The 15,050-nt window shown below is 40.0% G+C and overlaps 2 protein-coding genes across 2 annotated transcripts in view; one reads left to right on the plus strand and one right to left on the minus strand.

Moving 5' to 3' along the window:
- gldc (glycine dehydrogenase (decarboxylating)) overlaps nucleotides 1-7,348 on the plus strand; it is a 30,436-nt gene extending 23,088 nt beyond the window's left edge. Inside the window, exons 19-25 of the mRNA XM_061767066.1 lie at nucleotides 1,531-1,643; nucleotides 2,672-2,813; nucleotides 2,904-3,015; nucleotides 3,416-3,511; nucleotides 3,589-3,761; nucleotides 3,843-3,923; nucleotides 6,189-7,348. Coding sequence (XP_061623050.1) covers nucleotides 1,531-1,643; nucleotides 2,672-2,813; nucleotides 2,904-3,015; nucleotides 3,416-3,511; nucleotides 3,589-3,761; nucleotides 3,843-3,923; nucleotides 6,189-6,329 — 858 coding nt within the window. The 3' untranslated portion in view covers nucleotides 6,330-7,348. The remainder of the gene's footprint in view (nucleotides 1-1,530; nucleotides 1,644-2,671; nucleotides 2,814-2,903; nucleotides 3,016-3,415; nucleotides 3,512-3,588; nucleotides 3,762-3,842; nucleotides 3,924-6,188) is intronic.
- A 2,617-nt stretch (nucleotides 7,349-9,965) lies between these two features.
- Nucleotides 9,966-15,050, minus strand: part of jak2b (Janus kinase 2b) — a 50,495-nt gene continuing 45,410 nt past the window's right edge. The window contains exons 19-24 of the mRNA XM_061767065.1: nucleotides 14,056-14,245; nucleotides 13,393-13,517; nucleotides 13,132-13,304; nucleotides 12,936-13,053; nucleotides 11,599-11,712; nucleotides 9,966-10,444 (exon numbers count right to left, since the gene is read on the minus strand). Coding sequence (XP_061623049.1) covers nucleotides 10,343-10,444; nucleotides 11,599-11,712; nucleotides 12,936-13,053; nucleotides 13,132-13,304; nucleotides 13,393-13,517; nucleotides 14,056-14,245 — 822 coding nt within the window. The 3' untranslated portion in view covers nucleotides 9,966-10,342. The remainder of the gene's footprint in view (nucleotides 10,445-11,598; nucleotides 11,713-12,935; nucleotides 13,054-13,131; nucleotides 13,305-13,392; nucleotides 13,518-14,055; nucleotides 14,246-15,050) is intronic.

Raw genomic sequence — 15,050 nt, forward strand, 5'->3', positions numbered from 1 at the left:
TACTGATTCGTTCTTCCATGCCACTGTGACAAAATATACTTTTAAAAACAGAGTACGGAGAGTCATTGAGCAATGAAAGGTTACCAGTAATGTGGTAATGCTGATACAATGAATGAATTGTGCAAATGATGCGGAGTCCTCTGGCAATCCAGAGTAGTTTGAAGTGACTAATTGTGCGATAATCTGGTACACTGACAATGGTGCAAATGGTGCAGATACTTCTCAAGTACACGGGTGGGCCATTCTTGGTCAACAACAGATATGCAAATGGTGCAGAGTGACGAGACTACTAGAGTGAGTGCACAAATAATGTAGTAGTGACTCAACAGAGATGTGCGAAATTGGCAGCATGTTACAGTGGAATTGTAAGTCAGCTGTTTAAGAAGTTAATGGCAAGAGGGAAGAAGCTGTTGGAATGTCTGCTGGTTTTGGTTTGCATTGTTTGATGGCGTCTACCTGAGGGAAGGAGCTGGAAGAGGTGGTGACCAGGACGTGGACTGTCCAAGAGGATTTTGCATGCTCCTGTCTTAGTTCTGGCAGCGTGCAAGTTCCAAGAGTAGGTAGGGGGGTACAGAAGATTTTTTTTTTCCCGCACTCCTGACTGTCTGTTGCAGTCAGAGGTTGTCCTTTTTTGTAGCAGCACTAAACCAGACTGGAATGGATGACGACAGGACTGATTCAATGACTGCTGTGTAGAACTGCCTCAACAGCTCCTGTGGCAGGTCCTGAGAGACTTTAGTTCCCAGGAACCTGAAGGTCTCGACGACTGACACAGGGCAGTTGGACAGAAGTCAACGATCATCTCTTGAGCGTGTTCAGCTCCAGGTCGTGTCAGCCGCAACAAAGCTCCAGCCGCTCCACTTCCTGTCGATACGCAGACTCGTCACCGTCCTTGATGAGGCCGATGGCTGTGGTGTTGTCTGCAAACTTTAGAAGTTTGACAGTTGGGTGCGTTGAGGTTCAGTCGTTTGTGTAGAGAGAGAAGAGCAGCGGGAAGAGGACTCATCCTTGGGGGGTGTGTGTGGATGAGGTGCCTCACCTGCTGTGTCCTGACCGTCAGGAAGCTGTAAATCCACCTGCAGATGGCAGGTGAGACGCTGAGCTGAACATGTTTGGAGGAGAGCCGTTCGGGAATGATGGTTTTGAACGCAGAGCTGAAATCCACGAATAAGACCCTCGCGTAGGTCCCTGCGCCATCGAGGTGTTCTATGAAGTGCAGTCCCATGTTAACTGCATCATCCACAGACCTGTTTCGGTAGGAAAACTGTAGTTGATTCGTTCCAAACTGTAGTTGGTTAGTGATTGTCATTTGGGATGCGTTCACAAAGCCATGTTTTCGAAATACAAAAAAAAATACAAAATTAAGACAGGAGCGTGGAAAACTCATTGGTCGGTCAAGGCACCAGTGTGTTAGACGTCATCAGATTGTGCGGGTGTACCTAATCTAGAGGCCGCTGAGTGTATTTTGAAGCTACTGTACTGTATGTTATGCTTGTTGCATGAGTAAAACTAGTGAATGTGTTTTTCCAGGTAGGTCTGTGTCGTCCTGGAGATTACGGCTCTGACGTGTCTCACCTCAACCTCCACAAGACGTTCTGTATCCCTCACGGAGGCGGTGGACCTGGCATGGGACCCATCGGAGTGTAAGTCCCACGCGCACTACTAGCGGTGTTGGAGAGTAATTAATTACATATAATGACATTATTTAATTAAATTACAAAATGTATGTAATTGTAATCCATCACATTACTGGGAGAAAATGTCATTAAATTACAGTTGCTTTTGGAAATTTCCGTTACAATTTTAGTTACATTGGAAAAATAGCTGCAAGGCCCAGATCTTTTTTATTTATTATTATTATTTTTTTTAAATGTCACTTCACTCGTGATTGGCTCTCACTGGTCATGTCCCATTGTCTAGTCACAAACATGACATTTTTTTCCAAATATGACCTCAAAGGGGGCCGACATCTGCCTCACAGTTCTGAAGACTGGGGTTCAAATCCCGGCCCCGCCTGTGTGGAGTTTGCATGTTCTCCCCGTGTCTGCGTGGGTTTTTTCTGGGCACTCCGGTTTCCTCCCACATCCCAAAAACATGCATTAATCGAAGACTCTAAATTGCCCGTAGGTTTGAATGTGTGTGCGAATGCTTGTTTGTTTACATGTGCCCTGCGATCGGCTGGCGACCAATTCAGGGTGTACCCCGCCCTTCGCCCGAAGATAGCTCCAGCACGCCCGTGACCCTAATGAACGGAAGATTAATGAATGAATGACCTCAAAGCGCCGCCTTGTGTTGACTGAGATTTTGAAAATGTTAGACTCATGGTTACACTTTAAGACATTTGTGGAACATTCCGACTTTTGTCTCCATGTAACTAGTGAGGCAAAATTGTGCACTAGTTGACGCCTGTGCTTGTCCTACAAGAATGGCCCGTGTCCTACCAGACTGCAAATATGTCATGCTATAGTGGAAAAAACATATACAGGCATTCTACTAGTGCATCCTAGTGATATCTACTAGTACGCTGAATTGTTTTACTAGTGAGGACAAAGAGTGTACTAGACATGTACCCTGAACTGGATATCAAGGACATGGAATACATTCTCTCAGTCTTCACTTTAGCATTGGCATTAGCATTAGCAGCCTGACGTTTCCCCCCTCCCCCGTTCAGGAAAGCCCACCTGGCACCGTTCCTACCGAGCCACCCGGTGGTCTCCATGCGCTCGGTCAACAGCAGCAGCTCCCTGGGCACCATCAGCGCCGCGCCGTGGGGATCCAGCGCAATCCTGCCCATTTCCTGGGCCTACATCAAGGTCGCCACTGAAAAAGCATATACAGTAGTAGTATTCTTCATATGTTCCTCTTATTAATATGAATACTTGTCGTGTGTTTGTGAATAAAAGATGATGGGCGCCAAGGGGCTAGTTCATGCCACAGAGATTGCCATCCTCAACGCCAACTACATGGCCAAGCGGCTGGAGGGCCACTATAAGATCCTCTACAGAGGGTCCAAAGGTACACTCACGTGTCCAGTTAATCTGCATAGCAACAGATGACGCCCCACAAAGGTGTTCGTGAGTGAGCACCGCCGGGAATAGTGAAAATTTGCAAGTAAATGACGCCCACCCAAAAAGTTTGTAATCACCTATAGATACCACAAGATGGCGCGAACACTTTTTTTTCTATGAGATATGGCTGGCTCACTTCAATATGGTTCCTTGGACCCTAGATTGCACCAAAGCACTACTTTCATATTAGACACGGCTTTGGCCTGAACACAAACACTGAATTGGTGAACTCGGACTCACTCGTTTTACCACATCAAACACGACAGCTATTACATTTGTGATTGGAAAAGGACAAGTGAGTTTTTGGTTTTCCATGTAAGAGTTACAAAATGTGTATGTTTCAACAGGCTTCGTAGCCCACGAGTTCATTTTGGACGTGAGGCCCTTCAAGAAGACGGCCAACGTGGAGGCCGTGGACGTGGCCAAGAGGCTCCAAGATTACGGTCATTTCACATCCCACTTTTTACCTACAAAAATGCGTAAAAGATTGGGATTTTTATTTAATTGTATTTTGTTTTAGGGTTCCACGCGCCTACCATGTCGTGGCCCGTGTCGGGAACGCTGATGATCGAGCCCACAGAGTCTGAGGACAAAGCGGAGATGGACCGCTTCTGCGACGCCCTGCTCGGCATCCGGCAGGAGATCGCCGACATCGAGGAGGGCAGGATGGACTCTCGCGTCAACCCCCTCAAGGTTATTGTCGCCGCCGTGTTAAAAATGCCGACCCGAAAAATATGGAGACCCGTCCGCCGTCTCACCCGCGTTTCTTTCCAGATGTCGCCTCACTCGTTGGCCTGCGTCTCCTCCTCCACTTGGGACAGACCTTACACCAGGGAGTTTGCTGCCTTCCCCTTGGTCAGTTTCCTTCTTTTGTGGCTGATATGCATTAGCATAAAGTTGAAAGCATTTTCTTGGAATTAATAACAATTTTAATAACAATCAAAATCTGGGCACTTGTGTTTTGAATCAATTTGGAAAATGTAAAAAAAAAAAAGAATGGTTTCTTATTTTTTTTACAACTACATTTGTAACACTACAAATATCGATAATTAAATATAAAGGAGTGCGGCACGGTGGCCGACTGGTTAGAGCGTCAGCCTCACAGTTCTGAGGACCCGGGTTCAATCCCCGGCCCCGCCTGTGTGGAGTTTGCATGTTCTCCCCGTGCCTGCGTGGGTTTTCTCCGGGCACTCCGGTTTCCTCCCACATCCCAAAAACATGCATTAATTGGAGACTCTAAATTGCCCGTAGGTGTGACTGTGAGTGCGAATGGTTGTTTGTTCCTATGTGCCCTGCGATTGGCTGGCAACCAGTTCAGGGTGTACCCCGCCTCCTGCCCGATGACAGCTGGGATAGGCTCCAGCACGCCCGCGACCCTAGTGAGGACAAGCGGCTCAGAAAATGGATGGATGGAAATATAAAGGAATAATTAAAATGTTTACATTTTCATCTATTTGAAGCTATTTTACGTTTTGCACTAAAAATAATTTAAAAACAAATGTTTTAATTGACAATTTCTGTCACTTTTGAATATAAAAAAAATTGAAAAATGTGGAAAGAAATGTCACTTAAGGATTTAGTGTGACCCTTTTTATAGAATTCGATTTTTAATACAGAGAACACAGTATAAAAATGTATGATTAGTAAATTATAATATTTTGGATAAATTATGAAATATGTAATTCATATTTTTAATTAAAACAATATTAATTACAAGAGGTTTTTGGGGGGATTTCAATTTTAAGATTTATATTTGGTCAATTGTTTTAACATTAAAACATTGATTCAGTAGTTCTTTCTGATTAAAAAAAACCTAATGTTTTATGTTTTTCATTGACGATTACATTCTTTTGTCAGTTTTTTGGGAAAAAAAATGTGAAAAGAATGAACACTTGTTTACATTTATATATTTTGATTAACTAAGAGTAGTAGTGCAAATTAACAAGGCATAATGATAATATGTAAAAAAAATATATATATATATATGATTAGTAAATTATAATCATAGTCAATAATTGTAATCTTAAAATAAATAATTGCGATGTTTTTAATTACAATTATTTTAACTCCAATAATTTTTGGGGGGGTTTTCTGGTCAAAGTAAAATGTGAACATGTTTTAATTGACATTTATTTCAGGTTTGGTTAAATAAAAAAAAAAAATAAAAAAATGTAAAAAAAAAAATAAAAAACTAAAGCTGAGAGTTTTAGTGTTGTTTGTTCATTTAAATGCTGATACATTTATGAAGAAGAGTACTAGTCCAAATTAGTAAACAAATCATAACGATGTATAAATGTGTAATTATTAAATTATTCATAAATATTTTAATTAATATAATATAAATAAAGTAATTGTACTTTTAAGAAAAAAGCATTTTAATGAGAAAAACTTTGCCAGAAGAAAAAAAAAACACCCAAGAATTTTGATATTTATAATTAAAAATGTTTTTTGACCAACAACTGAAAAAGTTGGTCAATTAAAAAAAACTGAAAAAATGTTTTTTTTAAAAACAAGTTACAAAATTTTATTTGTATTTTGTTTCTGATAGCAACAAACCAATTATCTTTTTAACTGATAATGTCAGTTTAACAAAAATGTAATAAAAAAAAGGACACTTGTTTAAATTTATATAATTTTGTAAAACAGGGTACTAGTGCAAATTAGTTAACAATTCAAAATAATGTAGAATTAATAAAATGTTTATAATAATTCTCATTAATATTTATAGAATTGATCATTATAATAGTTTTTAATAAAACATATTTTTAATTAGAAGTTGTCCTCGTTAAAAAGATGTGGACATGTTTTGCATTGACAACAGATATGTCAGTTTGGAAGAAATGCCGACACTTAAATGTGAGTTGTAATTTGTGTATTCATTGTTTATATTATTATTTTTTGTGGACTACATTTATAATTGTGATTCTTACCTAAGCTCCTCTTTTTTCCAGACATACTTTTTGTCATTTTCCAAAGTTTTCCCAATTCCAAGAATTGCATTTATTTATTTTTTTATCTATTTTTTAATGTTACAGAAATGGCTGTTGCAACATATTAGCTAGATTACAGAAAAGGCAACTAAACTGATTTTCAAACAAACTGTTTTTGTCCCCCCCACAGCCATTCATTCGTCCCGAGACCAAATTCTGGCCGAGTATCTCGCGGATCGACGACATCTACGGCGACCAGCACCTGGTGTGCACCTGCCCCCCCATGGAGGTCTACGAGTCCCCCTACGAGGCGAAGCGGGCCTCCTCGTAGGGTTTTTCTCTCCTTTTGGCTCGGTCCCAACATCCACGCTTGAGCATTTGATGCACCTCGCCATGGAAAGAAAGAGAGGAACTGAAAAAAAGAAGTCCACAAATGATCACAATAATACAATATTAAATTCTATTTTTCATATATTAAGTAGGATGACATTGGGACTGAGCCTACATGATCTAGCCCCCATTTACATAAGTAACAAATCTGGGTTCTTCCCAACTCTTTAAATGGACCAAAGGTGCAACTTTTGCCTTTTTCTAAAAAAATAAATACAATAATTGCACCCTAACACAACTTTACAATATTTCTCAAAAACAAAACTTAACAATTCCTTGTGCCTCTATTGTTGTTGCCTTGACGTTCCTTCGTTTTTTCCCCCCTTATACTCTTCTTGTAGGCGGCACGGTGGACAACTGGTTAGAGCGTCTGCCTCACAGTTCTGAGGACCGGGGTTCAATTCCCCAGCCCCGCCTGTGTGGAGTTTGCATGTTCTCCCCGTGCCTGCGTGGGTTTTCTCCGGGCACTCCGGTTTCCTCCCACATCCCAAAAACATACATGCTAGGTTAATTGACAACTCTAAATTGCCCGTAGGTGTGACTGTGAGTGCGAATGGTTGTTTGTTTGTATGAGCCCTACGATTGGCTGGCAACCAGTTCAGGGTGTACCCCGCCTCCTGCCCGATGACAGCTGGGATAGGCTCCAGCACGCCCGCGACCCTTGTGAGGAGAAGCGGCTCACAAAATGGATGGATGGATGTTCTTGTAGACTTGTTAATGTTATTGTGTTTTAAAAGTCCCCCTCTCCCCCAATTCGTTTTCTTTAGTGGATGTTATTTTGTTCTTCATATTTACAGCTCCGAATGACCAAGTAGCCTCCCCTTCTTTGAGATATTTTACTCTAATTTAACTGGACTCCAGCCATGTGCTCCATGGTTACTTTCTAACCAATCCGTTTTTGTCATTTGCTTTTTTGCCAAGAATACCAAATAATTAAACAAGACTCATGTTTAAGATGTATTTCTTTTGACTTAGTCATTATTTTAGTATATTGTAATACACACACACACACACACACACACAAACTGGTGTAATAAAAAAAACAAAGACAGGTACATTGTCTTTGTAGATTCTCAGTCATCCAAGGGGTATTCCAGCAAGCAGGTTATGTGAAAACTCAAGAGTAAGACGGGGAATCTGATTCGAGCATTTACATTATCAAGAGTCGCAAATATAGCTGATTTACTTAAAACGGTTTAATTAAATTAATTTTTTCATGTGATCTATTTTGTAGTCATTTCCTTGTAATTGGTTGACTGGTTGAATGTTAATAACAATAAATAGATATACATTTTAAAAGGAATTGTTTTATTAGTAAAATAAACTAGTTTACCTCTTTATTCATGACTTAGTATTGTATCCATTCATCTTATTAAATAATTGGTTAAATGATTTTTTGTAAATAAAACAAAATTTAAAAAAAATGTAGTTTTAGAGTAAACCACTTTTTTAAAACACTTTTCTTTTTATCTCATCTGCAAATCACCCGAGTTATCTGTCCATTTAAAAAAACAAAAAAATCCAATTTAGCCCCTGAGCACAAAGTTTGCTCGCAACATGCAGTCTAATTGGATGGCATTTTGGCCTCCAAATGTGATGTGGACGGGACACATCATGCATATCTCATCACTGCTCCTGCACAAAATGTCTTTTTGTTGGCTGAGTACAAATCAAATACATATATATATATATATTTGTATTTTCTGCATATTCATATTCTATTTTAGTCAAAAAATCTATGACACAAATATGTAAATAAAATTGTGTTAAATAAAAATGTGTTCCATGTTAAAGGAATATTTACTTCATTAATCAATGTCTATTAGTATTCATAGTTGACCAAAAATATGCCTAAATGTTGTTTACATTTTGTATTTAATTAAAGTGCTTCCAAGTACGCTTTTAGATGCCGGATTGCACATATCAGATGTTATTATTATCCAAAACATATTCCTATATGCTTCAATTTAATGTGCGCCTTGTGCTGTTCAAGTCAGTGCATCCAATAGTAATGCAATAAAACCTCCACATTCACTTGTGCATCGATTGCTTCTTTGTTTCACTGTCACAGCGGAATATATTTTAATATCACTTGATACCTGCATGAGCAGCTCCAATTCCAAGGTGGGGAAGTACTGTAAGTAACTCGACGTTTCTATTAGTTTCCATGGCGAATCGACATATCGGGGCTGAATTGATATCTTTTGGTTGCCCCCGTGAACGAGCTTACAGAAGGTGATCATACTTGAGCTAATTCAGTACAGCTGTTCTGGACCTGGATCATCCCACTTTTTGAGTTCAGGGGAAGTCAAGTCAGAACTGAGGTTTACATGAACAGAATGGTGTACCTGCTTGCTGGAATTTAGCCTACCATATTAATATTAAACATCATTATTTTTGTAGCTCATCATTTACACCATAAGAAAATAAAATGCTACCGTCACATTGAAGAAAGACTACTGGGGCAGTGAATTTCCACATCTACATAGGTTTAGCGTCTTAAAGGATTCTCACTGAAAACCTGATTGAAATGAGAACCAGCACAAATGAATTGAAGGAGTGCATTCTGTAGTCCATCTTTGGAAGATACTAGTTTCACGCTGCAGACTTTCATCAGCAATACACTCTCCGTCGCACGATGACATTGTTAGGAAAAGTGGAATTAAATTAATTCTAAAAAGTTCCTATGTTCGAAAGAAAGCACATTTTCATCTCGCCTTGACTCTAGGAGGTTTTCCACAAAGGTTAAGGAAAGCTTAGGCGACTGGACTTTCTGAAGAGGCCCAATTTTGTGGGGACAGACGTGAGGACATTGTTGTAAGCAGACAACAGGTGATGACAAACCTCCCCTGTTTAGACACAGCTTTTCTAGTTCTTTCACCCCTTTCAAATCAACTTTCCCAAGCCAGAGTTTGGACGAAGTTTTGTCTCTTCGCTTTTAGATGCAAAGGAATCCTCAACTTAAGACTTGTTTCTACTCTCGTGCATTCGTTTATACCACATTTATGATGCAACTAGTCTCTCGCCTGGCCTCACCCACTGACATCTGGACTTTGGTCTGTTTTCCTGCCGCTTCCCCTTTCTATGGCTTGAAAAGCCCTTTGAGACTCTTTTGTGATTAAAGGCTATACACAGAAACTTGATTCACAAAGAAACCTTTCGCCTTTGTTGTGCCATGCGTTTGCTTAAAGGCTGCTTGGTCTCTCCAATGTCGAGGTCATTGGACGCCTCACTACACTGAACCGCGGAAACAACATAGCTGAGTTAGCTTTTTTTTTTTCTTCCTTTTCCATTGTACCGATCAGTCTGCCACAGGTCTTTCAGCGATTTGAAATTTGAAACGCCGGCTTAACGTCGCCGCAGATAAGATTGACCTCACGGGGAAAACACATTTCCGGGTTTAGCGAGCCACACCACAGTAAGCCATATAATAGTATATAAAGCATCAAATATTGTGTTTTGCATACTTGACTGTATTCAAAATGTATGCTGTACCTGAGGATGAAAAAGAAAAACTTGTGCCGCGAATGTACGTACGTGCTGGGTATGTTCAAATGAATGGAGCCAGCGAGCCCCCTTTCAAATATCCACACTCTCGCTTTTATTCTCGCCAACACTCTCTCTCTTTAGCAAACTCCTTCTTCCTTAACTATTAATATCTTTTTATAGTTTAAGGAATGTGGAAAAAGTACAAGATATTGAATACACAGCATCAAACGCCTATACAGGCTCGCTGGGCATGCGCGCGCGCACGCACACACACACATAGAAGCAAGCGCCTCCATGTTTAAATTTGTCCACTCAGTCTATGTAATACAGAAAATATTTCAACAAAAAACAAAATATTCGAACAGATGCATTTCGGACGCAATGCTTTTTCTTCGCTCTCCGGTGGACATCTAGTTGAAAAGGGGGGCTGCGGCACTTGGGGTGATAGTGGGCAGTGCTGGGTGGTCAATCGCTGTCCCTGAGCAGGTCGATGCGCAGGCTGAGCTCGTTGAAGGACGGACGTAGGCCCGAGTCGTTGTCCCAGCACTCCGCCATGATCTCGTACATCTGGGGAGACATGACGGCAGTTTATTACAGTCTGTCTGCAGCTAGAAAAGGGAGCTTCAACTTCTTCAATTAAAATGGAATGCTTCTCAGTGGTTAGCAGAAGGTGCCTCCACTTCTGAAATTCCACAGTGGCTCATCCATTTATTCCACTGGAGTGCAGTAAGCCAACAAAAGCCTTTCATAACACTGAGATTCAGGTGCAATAGCTTTACACATTTTTTAATTACTAGATTTTTTTCATTTAATGACCTTTGTATTTATTTAATGGAATTTTTATTGATCATATTTTTTTTATTTAAGGGGATTTTATTAAATGAAATAAATATTTAATGACATTTTTATTTATTTAACACAGTGTAATCAATGCATTAATTATTTTATGAAATTAATGATTTATTCTAATTTATATTCAATGACTATTTCTTTAATAGCCTTTTAAAATAATGAAATTTGTATTTTTAATTCTTTTAATACAATTTTGTAACGATGTTTATATTTAATTGAATTCATATTTATTCAATATTTTTGTATTAGTGATTGTAGGATTTATGAAATAGCATATTATTTTTAATGGCTTCTTTATTGAATGGCATTCCTATTTCTTATATTTCATGTGTTTTTAATATTCAATGCATCTTTATTTGAATGGCATTTATACTTTATATCTAATAGCATTTTAATTTAATTGATTTCTATTAATGGATATATTCATTCAGTAGATTTTTTTATTTAATGGAATGTATTTAATGACATTTATATTTAATGGCATTTTTTATTTAATGCCTTATTTATTTATTTAAAGGTGCTAAACCATAAATGGTTTCCAAATTAAAGGATTAATAAATAGGTTATATAAATGTGAACATCAAATATGATATATTTCACAAGTTAATTAATTATTTGACAATTTATCCGTTTCACATCTGTATTCATTCATATTTTAATTTTCCACCCAAAATGAGTGTTGCTGTTTCGGGCTGAACGACGTCAATGCAAATTCTTTAGCTTGTGACTTGCTTTTGTTTGACTTGAGTTTGCTTGATTTTCCAGGCAACTTTTGGGAGTAAATTCTGTGACTGTGCTGTGTTTTTTTTTTGAAATGCGCACCACCGGGATGAACGAGGTTTTTAGGTTGTGACAATTGACTCACTCACCTCGTCAGGACAGTGGACGGTTTGGGGCAGCCTGCTGCCCGACTTGAGCAATTCCATCAGGTGGTAGACGATCAGCTGGCCCTGCTTGTCGTTGCCCATCATGGACATGAATATCTGACAAGGAGCAAAAACAAAAAAGTTGCAAAATGCAGGACAAAAGACTGCTAAGCTAACAGCTAATTCCAAAATGTGTTCAGATGTGGGGGTTTTTTTGCGGCTGACATAAGAACTCTGACAGCTTGATCTAAAAACACCTGTGTTTTAATGTCACCAACTGGTTTTATGTTTTTAAAGAGGTATATTTTTGTGAAAAAATAAATCACCTTTTTATATTTTCACTTACAGTGGGTACGGAAAGTATTCAGTATTCATTTTTCACTCTTTGTTATATTGCAGCCATTTGCTCAAATCATTTAAGTTCTTCCCCCCCCCCCCCCTCAATGTAAACAGAGCACCCCATATAGACAGAAAAAAAACGGAATTGTTGACATTTTTGCAGATTTATTCAAAAAGAAAAACTGAAATATCACACAGCCATACATTTTCAGACCCTTTGCTGTGACACTTATTTAACTCGGGTGCTGTCCTAATAATCCTTGAGATGGTTCTACACCTTCATTGGAGTCCAGCTGTGTTTGATTATACTGATTGGACTTGATTAGGAAAGCCACACACCTGTCTATATAAGACCGTACAGGTCACAGTGCATGTCAGAGCAAATGAGAATCATGAGGTCAAAGGAACTGCCTGAAGAGCTCAGAGACAGAATTGTGACAAGGCACTGATCTGGTCAAGGTTACAAAAAACATTCTGCTGCACTGAAGGTTCCTAAGAGCACAGTGAAGACATTTGGGACGACCGGAACCCTTCCTAGAGCTGGCCGTCCGGCCAAACTGAGCAATTGGGGGGGGAGCCTTGGTGAGAGAGGTAAAGAAGAACCCAAAGATCACTGTGGCTGAGCTCCAGAGATGCAGTCGGGAGATGGGAGAAAGTTCTAGAAAGTCAACAATCACTGCATCCCTCCACCAGTCGGGGCTTTATGGCAGAGTGGCTCGACGGAAGCCTCTCCTCAGTGCAAGACACATGAAAGCCCGCATGGAGTTTGCTAAAAAAAACACCTGAAGGACTCCAAGATGGTGAGAAATAAGATTCTCTGGTCTGATGAGACCAAGATAGAACATTCTGGCCTTAATTCTCTTTTTTAGAAAAGAGGTACAAGTTTGAGGAACTATAGAACATGTTTGGGGAAATGTCAGAATTTGCAGTTTGGTTTATTTCGACATGCTAACATAGCTTAAAATGATTTTCTTTAGCTATGGCAGCGTGCGGTGGCTTACGGCTGGAGGGCTGCAGTTCTTCTCACTGTGGGTGAAGAGCTCGTAAAGCACCACTCCGAAGCTCCACACATCCGACGCCACGGAGAACCTGCTCTCGCTCAGCGACTCGGGAGCGTACCTGAGGAGGAGAGCTGATGTTAGGAGGATGCGTTTGTGGACGGGAGGGAGTCAATGCCAGAGGGTGGAGGGACGCTACCAAAAGATGGGGCTCTCTCCTGGCTCTTTGACCATGTAGTACTCCTTGTCCTGAGGGAGAACTTTGGTCAGGCCGAAGTCACCGATCTTCACCCTCTGCTCGCTTTCCACCAGGATGTTCCGCGTTGCGAGGTCGCGGTGAATGTAGCGCTTGCTGGACAGGTACTCCATTCCCTGGACATAGGTGACACGAGGGAGAAGCTCACGAGAATTTTCCAAGGGCAATTTTGGGAAAATGTGGCAGCAAAGGACCCGGCCGGACCTTGCAGATCTGAGAGACGTAGTGCATCAGCTTCTTGCGGTCGATCCTCTCCTTATTCTTCATGAGGTAGTCTCGCAGGCTTCCGTAGGGAAGGTATTCCATGATCAGCCGGAGATTGCGTCGGCCTGCCCAGAGGAAAACACAATGTATTTTGGTCGTGATTTTTTTGGTCATAATTTTTGGTCATGCATTTTGGTCAAATACTTTCAACATAAATTGAAATTCTTTTTTTGGGTTGCAAGCTTTGGGTCCTGAGTTTCTGTCATGATTTGTCAGATTTATGGATGTGAGTTTCCGTTATGATTTTTGGTCTGATTTTTTTTTTTTGGTTGGGATTTATGGTCATTTATTTTTTTTGGGGTTAGATTTTTGGTTGTACATTTTGTACAAGTTGTGATAATGTTTGGTCATGATTTTTCATAGTTTTGTTGCTATTTATGGTCGATTTTGTGGTTGTGGTTTTGGCTTTTTGGTCGTGACTTTTAGTTTCAAGTTTTGGTTGTGAGTTTGAACATTGTTTTAGCATCTTTTTTTTTTGTTGATTGATTGGGGTTTCACGTCTGATTTTTCAGTAGTTTTACGACATGAGTTTTGGCTGTGAATTTTGGTCTGCTTTTTGGCGTGATGTTTGGTTGCTGGTCTTTTGGGCGTATTTCTGCGTACCTGCGCTGTAGCAGACACCTTTGTACTTGACGATATTGTCGTGCTGCAGAGACTTGAGGATGTCGATTTCGCGCTCGAAGTCGCGGATGTGTTCGGCAGTGCTGTCCTGCAGCTTCTTCACGGCCACCACCTCCCCCGTGTTGTCCTGCAGCGGGTCGTAGCGGCACATCTCCACGCTGCCGAAGTTGCCCTGGAATAAATCGACAAACCGAGGTGAAGATGAAGAGGAGCAGCTGGATCTGCATGTTTTTTTGGACATGTTTCTGGTCACAAGAGTAAAATAGTCAAGCTTTTGGTAATAAGGTAAAATGGTAAAGTTTTTAAGTCAAGATTTTTGGTCAGATTTTGGGTCGCGGTTTTGGCCCCGTTTTAAGTCATGGTTTTTTTTTGGCCGTGATTTTGGTCATTAGGGAAAATATTCATGCTTTTTGGTCACGACCTAAAAATATTCATGATTTTTGGTCACATTTTTTGGTCACAAGGTAAAAATTATCATTTTATTTGGTCATGTGTGATGATTGTTGGTCATATTTTTGGTCACATTTTTGGCTGTTTTTAAGTCATGTTTTTGAGCATTTTTTCTTCCATGATTTTGGTTATAAGGTAAGAACGGTCAAGGTATTTGGTCATGGTTTTAGTCATGATTTTTGGTCATGGTTTTAGTAGTGTTTTTGGTCACGAGGTCATATAGTTAATGGTTATGTTTTTGGTCAAGATTTTTGGTCAGATTTTTGGTTTTGGTCATGGTTTGGATCATGTTTTTTTGGTCACGAAGTAAACATTGTCATTGTCTTTGGTCATGTTTTTCAGTCATGAGTTTTGGTCCCATTTTTGGTCAGATTTTTAAAATGTTTTTAGTGATGATTTTTGGTCATGGCTTTGGTCATTATTATTGGTGATGAGCAAAAATATTCGTTAGGTAGCGCTGGGAACACAAGACCACATTGGATGTGGGAACCCGACTCTCAGCAGTTCTCTGCAATATGGCTGCGCTC

This window comes from Phyllopteryx taeniolatus, chromosome 3 (genome assembly GCF_024500385.1).
Source record: "Phyllopteryx taeniolatus isolate TA_2022b chromosome 3, UOR_Ptae_1.2, whole genome shotgun sequence".
Taxonomy (NCBI): Eukaryota; Metazoa; Chordata; class Actinopteri; order Syngnathiformes; family Syngnathidae; genus Phyllopteryx; species Phyllopteryx taeniolatus.